This window comes from Opisthorchis viverrini (genome assembly GCF_000715545.1).
Source record: "Opisthorchis viverrini unplaced genomic scaffold opera_v5_38, whole genome shotgun sequence".
NCBI lineage: Eukaryota > Metazoa > Platyhelminthes > Trematoda > Opisthorchiida > Opisthorchiidae > Opisthorchis > Opisthorchis viverrini.
The window spans coordinates 584,684-592,742 of NW_008751695.1; the positions used below are offsets into that span (position 1 = coordinate 584,684).

The 8,059-nt window shown below is 45.8% G+C and overlaps 2 protein-coding genes across 2 annotated transcripts in view; one reads left to right on the forward strand and one right to left on the reverse strand.

Annotated features, from left to right (window-relative positions):
• Positions 1-8,059, reverse strand: part of T265_02918 (hypothetical protein) — a gene marked incomplete at both ends in the record, with an annotated part of 23,641 nt that overhangs the window by 6,954 nt on the left and 8,628 nt on the right. The gene's annotated exons all lie outside the window — the stretch shown is intronic.
• T265_02919 (hypothetical protein) overlaps positions 2,338-8,059 on the forward strand; it is a gene marked incomplete at both ends in the record, with an annotated part of 12,391 nt that continues 6,669 nt past the window's right edge. The window contains 4 exon segments of the mRNA XM_009167283.1: positions 2,338-2,349; positions 2,429-2,612; positions 6,034-6,193; positions 6,212-6,440. Of these exon segments, the coding sequence (XP_009165547.1) occupies positions 2,338-2,349; positions 2,429-2,612; positions 6,034-6,193; positions 6,212-6,440 (585 nt within the window).

An 8,059-nucleotide genomic window follows, 5' to 3' on the forward strand; every position in this document is an offset into this window, starting at 1 on the left:
ATTTCCTAACAAATAAGTCCGCAGCGAAGACCTTTCATCGGTAGCTCCCAAGTTCAAGCTCACCGATCCCATTCCACATCCGTTCAACTTTAGGCGGAGTATCATGCAATCTCCATAAGAGCATCCAAAAAGCCCGACCACATTCGACTGCAAAACTGGTGTTACTGTTGGAACAAGCTGATATCTATTTGCAAGCAAACGTAATTTGATTGACACACGCGAAGAGAAATGAACCCAACTTCAAGCGCCTTGTGAATGGAGATGCTCTTCCACCCACGACGTCCCATTTTGTGATGAAACGTTTGCTCTGCGAACAAATCAATAAGCCAGCAATCTGTGTTCGTATTTGTACGTTCTGAATCCCATGCTTTGTGATACTAATAACCTTAGAAACCCGGATTACTGCCTTTTTATTGACAGCGATGAATTCATACTTTTACAAATCCAGCTAAACTTGTTGGTGTTAACACCCTAAAGATGCCACAATCCGCTAAAACACGTAAGAGATATCGAAAACGCAAATACCTGAGAAAAAGTCCGTGTACATAAGACTACCCGAAAACAGAAGAGAAAATAACCACGAGAAGTACCAACTTGAAGAAGGAAAGGACTGGATAAAATTCCCAGCTGTAGGCAAGTTAGTTAGCAGATACAAAATAAAAAAACAAGTCTGAACTCCAACGGCGTGGTAAAATGGGCAAAAATCTGTGATTCATCAGTTCAAACGGGGATTGAAGTGGGTGCGTTGGCAGCTACGTTCGCGACCAAGGATTGCAACTCTTCCAGATCAGGTGCTCGTCCGATAAGACGCAGAAGTCGGTAGAGCAGAAAACGAATCCAATTGAAGAACGATTCAATCCTTGGGGGAGAGAAAAGTCGTACGAAAGTTTAACGAAGCTAGGTAACATCGTATTTGTAACTTGAAAGGACCCAGTTACTTAACACAGTGTGCTAAATGAGAAAAACTCGAACTAGTCAGTACTTCTCACCGTAACCGTCGGGGAAGTTTGGTGTAAAGGTGAGATGGAGACTGTCGATCGATGGCTACGTTGGACTGGTTCATCGTAGGACCAAGAATACGCATCTTAAAAACAGTCTCTCCTCTTCAAGACGGGTGTAAATCAATTAACCCCGCAGTTGTCTCGCAAATTGTGAATTTATTTCAGCTTGATGAAGCTTTAGAGGATGGGATCAGGTTCTCTCGAGAGAACGCCACAAACAGGATGAATTGAACACCCCTAGAAGCTACTAAAGTAGTCATACTCCGTTTGTTTGAAGAGCGCAGATGGAAGACGGACACACACAAAAACTTGTGCTATCATGCTGTTGCACAGTTGCTGTGTATCATGAATGAAACGGCTTCGTACACGCAACGATTGGCGAAATTCACTATCATGCACATGAGCAATTTACAACAAACTACTATACTACTTATATCCCCGAAAATCGCCGTAAAACACTATTTTGTCCAAACTGAAGAGCCCCAGCCTTCAAGAATGCGTGATTTAGATTGGAAAATCGGAAATACAAAATAATAACAAAAGAATGCCACCCAGACACCAAAGAATAAATTTACGGTGCAGATTAGTGTATAACTTGAAATAATGGCATTTTAGGTTCGCATAGGACGGTAGCGGCACACCCGCTGCCGGGATGAACCTCGGTGGTCCGGGGTGCAGGCTTCAAACCTGTAGCCGGCTGACGCCGGAGCGGTTCGATTCCGCCTTCTCGGCGTCTCACCTGTCTGACTGAGCGGCACATTTTGGCCTAAATGAATCAGCAAGCGACCCCTCACGAGCAGGCAACCTCCGTACAATCCGCATCCCACAGGTGTTCTCGCCACAAGCAATGGCAGATTTCTGTCAGGCTCAGTAGGCGACCCCTCAAGAACGGACAACCACCCTACAAAAGTCAATTACTCAGCTTCGACGGGCTTTTGATAGAATGAACTGAGAAAAATTCACTGTTTGAGAACAGAAGAAAGTGAAGTCATCAGTGAAACAAACTTGCTTTGTTACCAGAGGCACAGAATATGCTCAAGGGTTTTAAAAACACAAACCGGAATATGGTTGCTACTTTTTCAGCCAGATTCAATGTACTCTATTTGCTTTGAAGTCTTATCGGTATTTTGTCGAATAATTTAGATGTTAACAGGAAACACCTGAATCCCAGATAGTTCTGTCGTTCATGGTATTCTTCAACGAAATTTACGGTAGACGAGTGTTCAAATGAGGATATTTAGCGAGCCGTCTCCAATCGGTTTGCTCTTAGAGTATAAGATTAAGGGAACATCGGACGCCGCCTAACTGATGAGCCTCAAGAGGGTCCAAATCGGTAATGGGCTGTCAAGTAATTTTTGGAGATCTCGTGATTGCACAATATACGGGCTGACTGACGGCTGATCAAGCCCCACTTCTTGTTTGAATAGTATCAAAATTTTGACTCACTGGATGCAACAGTATTAAGTTTTATTCAAAACGCACTACTCATAAGGTTGCTCAAAATCCGTCGACAGCCCAAGACCGATTTCGCCCTTTCTGGGGCTTATCAGGTAGGCGCAGTCCCAGGGTTTCCGCCAACCGTACGTTCTACTCGAAACCAAATTGCACGAAGTTAGCGACCATACACTCATTTGCCAATAAGTTTGGTTTTCGCGGGAGGCTCGAGTGAATCGCTCGTTTACACCTGAGGGAGAAACCTGATGCAATGAGTGCTATTCATCACAGGCTGAAGAGCACAGCAGCTGACCCGGTTCAGTACAACTGGTGAAAAGATCAAGAGGCAGTCATGCTTTCATGAGATAAAACAGCAAGAATCGAATGTGCCACGAGGACCTGCAAGAGGGAAAAGCCGAGAGGACTCCGCAGTCGGGCTCCCCTGAGAGTATGCATTGAAGCGAGTTGTGGTGGTCGAGAAAGTTGGACATATAAAAAGACGTATAGTTTGAAAATGCATACGGGGACATCAAATCCACTCAACCCATGCTGACTGTAACAGTTGTCCTAAAAACCTGCCCTGCTCTCGTGGACTTAAGGTGAGAGTGAGTGGCGCTAACTAGATATTGCAGACAGGTAACCCGCACAAATTTTCACCAAAAGTCGATGGAGCATCCGTAAATATTGATCTGTCAGGTGAGCCTTATGTAGTTCCAAATCCGCTCAGGAATATTTCCCCTAACACAGGTTTGACCGCTCACTGTGCGGAGAAACCGTTGAACAGCGCTTTGAGAGTATAGGGCACTGGCTTACGGAATTTAGAAAGCGTAAAAGTCTGAAAACACGTGATAGAATGATAACTGTTGCAAAATAAACGGGAACTATAATGCAGTCGAGAAATGCATCGTACGTTCCTAGTGTTACGGTGGATACTACTGATGTGGCACGCGAGTAGTGTTTTCTCGCATATCCGCTTCGCGTCTCTTAAAAGGTGAGATCTATTACGTAATTTATGGAGTCGCATTTGCTTACATTTGAGAAACAGTCAAGGAACATCCAGGAAAGTTCAAGAAGACGCGTTGAAGGAGAAGATGGATATTCGGTTTTGTAAACAAGATGCGTATGAGAGAGTTTTGCTTCCCTGTCGCGTTGAAGGAGAAGATTCTAATGAATAATTCCACAGCGAAAGCCTTCTTCCTTTCCCTAGTAGTCGGATTGGAGTGCGCCATAGAACACATTTTGACATAAAGTCTGCTCTGGATGAGTGAGCATGCGGCTTTCCAAATTCTAAAACCGTCCGATTCGGATGGGTCGCGAGTGAACCTTGAGGCCATGCAATTCAAGAAGTAATCCGAACACTCCTCAAAGAAATAACGAATATATTTTTTATGCGCGCGCATCCTCGGTGAGCTAGAGCAGAAATCTACCTGTCACATGTTTTACAAGTGACCCACAAAGCCAACCCAGTTTTTCAAGACAACGAAACTGAATGCCTCAGAGGGTAATGGAAACTAACAACTAAAACAAACGTGCTCTACGGTTGCCGTTTCGTCATTCAATCAAAATGCAGGTCACTGAGCGCTAAAAAAACAATATCGTTGTTTCCTACCAGCGACTGGAGTTGTGCAGTACCGTGCAAATTCCCCAGATGAGGCTTTGAGGACCTTCTGAAAATATACAAACCATCTGATCTGTTTCTCCGAGGATCTCACAGTCATTTCTACAGAATGAGTCGTAAGATGCATACTGAATGGTCAAGGCGAAATAGGGTATTCGATAGCAACCGAATTTCGGAAGCAGTCAAACTTCAGGTATGTGCTTTTGTCTAGCTAAATTCGGGCTGCAGCTCATACGCTGAGACTAGGAGTAACTTTCTGACTACTCATGAGTAGTCAGACGATCGTCTGCGCTAGTCACATTAAATAAAGTTCACCAGCTGAATAAACTGCTCACCGGACACGTGGTTCACACGTAAAATTCCAAAACCGTATTTCATGCACACCTTATTGGATAAAGCTCATGGAGTTGAGTTTTTCGGGACCTGACCACGCACTTATCTTAGGCGATCAGGTTCTTTGTTTCGAAGTGACTGGCTAGAATGCATCGAGGATCGACGTAGGGTCTCGCACAGGAACGTTGCGAGGACCAGTTGTTGCGTTAACCGTCTGTATCTTGGTTGTATCCTTCTTCCCTAGGGGATTGCTGAGCCAACTAAACGGAATGGTGGATAGTTGAAATTCGCAAGAAGGATGGTGCTTACCCAGTAAGGTACTATGGGATTATTGTTTGAACATACTGTTGATACAAAATGAGTAGTGTGTAATAACGCAAGCTATAAAGGGTGGTCTTGCAGTAGGATAGTCCGCAGGCCACACATAACGGCTGAAGATTAGCTTGTAAACGTGGACCGCCAGCATGCTAGTAAATCAGAACATAAAACAGCTATTAGAGGCACAGTACCGTCAGTGGGTCCTCAATGAATAAATGCCAAAGAGACGCGGATCCGAGTGCACAAAAAGAACCGGACCTCGCCGGATGCGAACCAGAAATGGATCTTGTGAAGCTAGTTATCCCCAAAACGTTTGCTTACCTCAGTTGCCAGTGATAGCGCTGCAGTGTCAATTGCACTCGCAGTGCACGACCCCAGCTCAAGCTCTGACACTTCCCTGATGGTTCATGGGTGGAATAGCTTCCAACAACTGCGCTGTCCACCATCAACACGTATCGATCAACAGGATCACCATGGAGGCGACATATTGATCTGATCAGATTGAGATTCCTGGAATGCATGGGGTCAATAAATGAGTTAAATAATAAGGATTTAAGATCTAGTATCCGTTGTATGGAAATTACAGTTTCAAATGGCGGAAAATTTTCAAAGGCAGTCACTTAGCAGATAAGTCGCAAGGAAGTACATACCACCTGATGGCGAGTTCCGTGAAGTGCTAACAGCCTTTGAGAAGCAAAATAAAAAATGTAAGACGGACTCTCCACCACTGATTGACTCGAAAATTATTTTAGTAGGAATACAGAATTGAACGATAAGAATACCGAGACTGGTCTTGATAGCATTTTACAGAATCGTATCACCGGTTGTAGTCATTGTCCCCCAAATCACTAGCTGAGAGATCCGCTGGCAGGGGCTCGTTAAGTTTCCCGGCTCAAGTCTTGGAATGCATGGTTCCGTGAGTTTTCTCTAGTAGTACCGCGCAAATTTCAGGAAGCGTTTCTACGCACGAGGTGTGCACGCTTCAATGAGGCCAGTTGATGGTGCCCGACGAATAGCTGTCACATTGACAGGTTAGTCGCGCTTGGATGCCATATTGATCGCACGTCGTCGGAGCTCAACCATATCAGGAAGGTCAAAGGGAAGCAACTACGCAAAGGCTTGTGCAGAGCACACTACCAGATCTTATTCCTCACGAGTGTCTAGTGTACTAAGATGACGTCAACGCTCACGGTTGGTCTATCCAAGAGAACATCACAAACTTGGAACTGCTGGACAACTCCATAGGGATAGGACTAATCTTAAAACCCTCCAGGTGTCACACTTTGTGACAGTAAGTCACACATCTGCGGCATTTGATCTCATTTAAAGGAGTAAGTCAGGTGACGCGACAGAGAAAGCAGAACCCAGAAGTCCGCAGTTTCATGGGACCTGCGAGCTATCACAGGAGGTTTGAAAAGGATTTTGCACATATAAGGACACCACTGTACACTCTGACACAGAGGAAACGCCCTTCGATTGCATCTAACATGTGAGTATGCTTTTTAAGGAATGAAGCTCTTCAACGATCCCAACGTTCCCGGACAGGCAGAAAGCGGGCTTGTTCATACTGGATAACGATGCTAGGGACAGCCGAGGCCGTTCTCACCCAAGCTGTAGCATACTTCCGGTGCCTAGCTGCCATGCCACTCGAAGGAAGCACGAGGGCTGGCATAGTGCCCAAGCCTAGACAGGGGAAGTCGAGAGGCGGAGGTCGGATTCGAACCACGGAGCTTCCGGTCAGTAAATCTGTGCTCTAACCACTTGGGTCGCCCAGTAGCAAGACGGCACACGTGATCGCCTACAGGAGTCTAGCTTTAAACAAGGACGAACACACACACTGCACCTCGGAAGAAATGCTCTTACGTGAGTATACCCTGAGGCTCTCTCTAGAACCGACCTACTTGGACATCATCGTCCGGACAGACCACCAACCGTCCTTCTGGTTGCAACATTTTCAAGACAGATGGAAAAGGTGGCGAGAAATCTTCCAGCTGTATGATTTCTAACGTACCCATCGGCCGGCCAAACAACAGCAGCGCCGACGTGCTTTGTAGACGGCCGAATAGGAAGCAAGGAAATCATCCCCCATCAACGACACAGAATGTAGTGAGAATGAACATTGAATCCACGGGTCAAGAGTGGCGGCAAAAGCACCCGGTTGTCTGTGAAACCATGGTAAATGGCGCGAATCGATCGAATAGCAAGGGGATGGAGAGCACAAGCTACGAATGGTGAGACCCGCGGTCGCTGCGGGACCAAATGATAACGACATCACTATATTTAAGGTGGTATGGACATTTGGGGCGGAACATACTGCCCGCAATCACTGCTGACCACACCAATACGAAGACGCTGTCAACCTGAGGAATGTAGACTCCTCAAGCACCCGATGAAATAAAGAAAACAATGAAAGCTGACTATCCAAACGAAATGGTTGAATTTGATATCGCGAATCTAACAGGGAAAACACCCGTGGATTACTTTGACAAACAGTGGATTTGTCGCTAAGTGACCCCAGCCTACTACGTTTTGATCGTGGACTGAACTTTGAAGGCATTTTGGCACAGAGAATATACAAGGTCCCGGGGATCGACAACACACGCGCCACACCCCTGCAAGAAAACAGGTTGGACAAACTGATCCCTTAAGACCCACCAAGAGGCGTTTGCTCGAAGGAACCGGATTACGTGGGACCAGGTGCAGCGAGAATGCGTCTTGGCATACAGAGGTTCGGTCCACAAGTCCACCAGTTAGACATCGTTTTCATATGAACAGGGCGTTAACCAGACTAATCAGCGATGTACAAGTGACCACCCTATTACCAGACCGAAAAGGCCACAGATTGAGTCCATCAAAAGCACATCAATTGACACAAACCAGCCTTGAAACCATCCGAAACTAACAGAGAAACCCCTATGACCAGATGGCATTTTGTGAGAGGGTTTAAACGGGAAAGTACCAACCAGGCTCAAGTCTGAGTTGAAGAAACCAGGAGTGCTCTCAGAAACAAACTGTGTGGTAAGAGTCTTGGATGACAGTGCGAGTAAAGCACTGAGTAAAGTGCAACGGAAATCAATTAGAGCTGGATGTACGACCCGAAGGAAGTCGATCTTAGGCGGGAGGCGGTGCAAACAACTACCGAGTGCGGACTCTTGTATACTACGTACGGTAACGATTGGACGAACCATGCGTTGAGACAAGCAGACGTCCACGTCGTTTCCTATGATTACTGTAGCATTTTCATATTTCCATTAGTGTTATTTTTTTACTAATCACGTTCGCTCTAGTGCGCTAATTCCCTACACCTCATGCTCTACTTCCGGGGGGCGATATCACTGACATCACTGTCAAGACA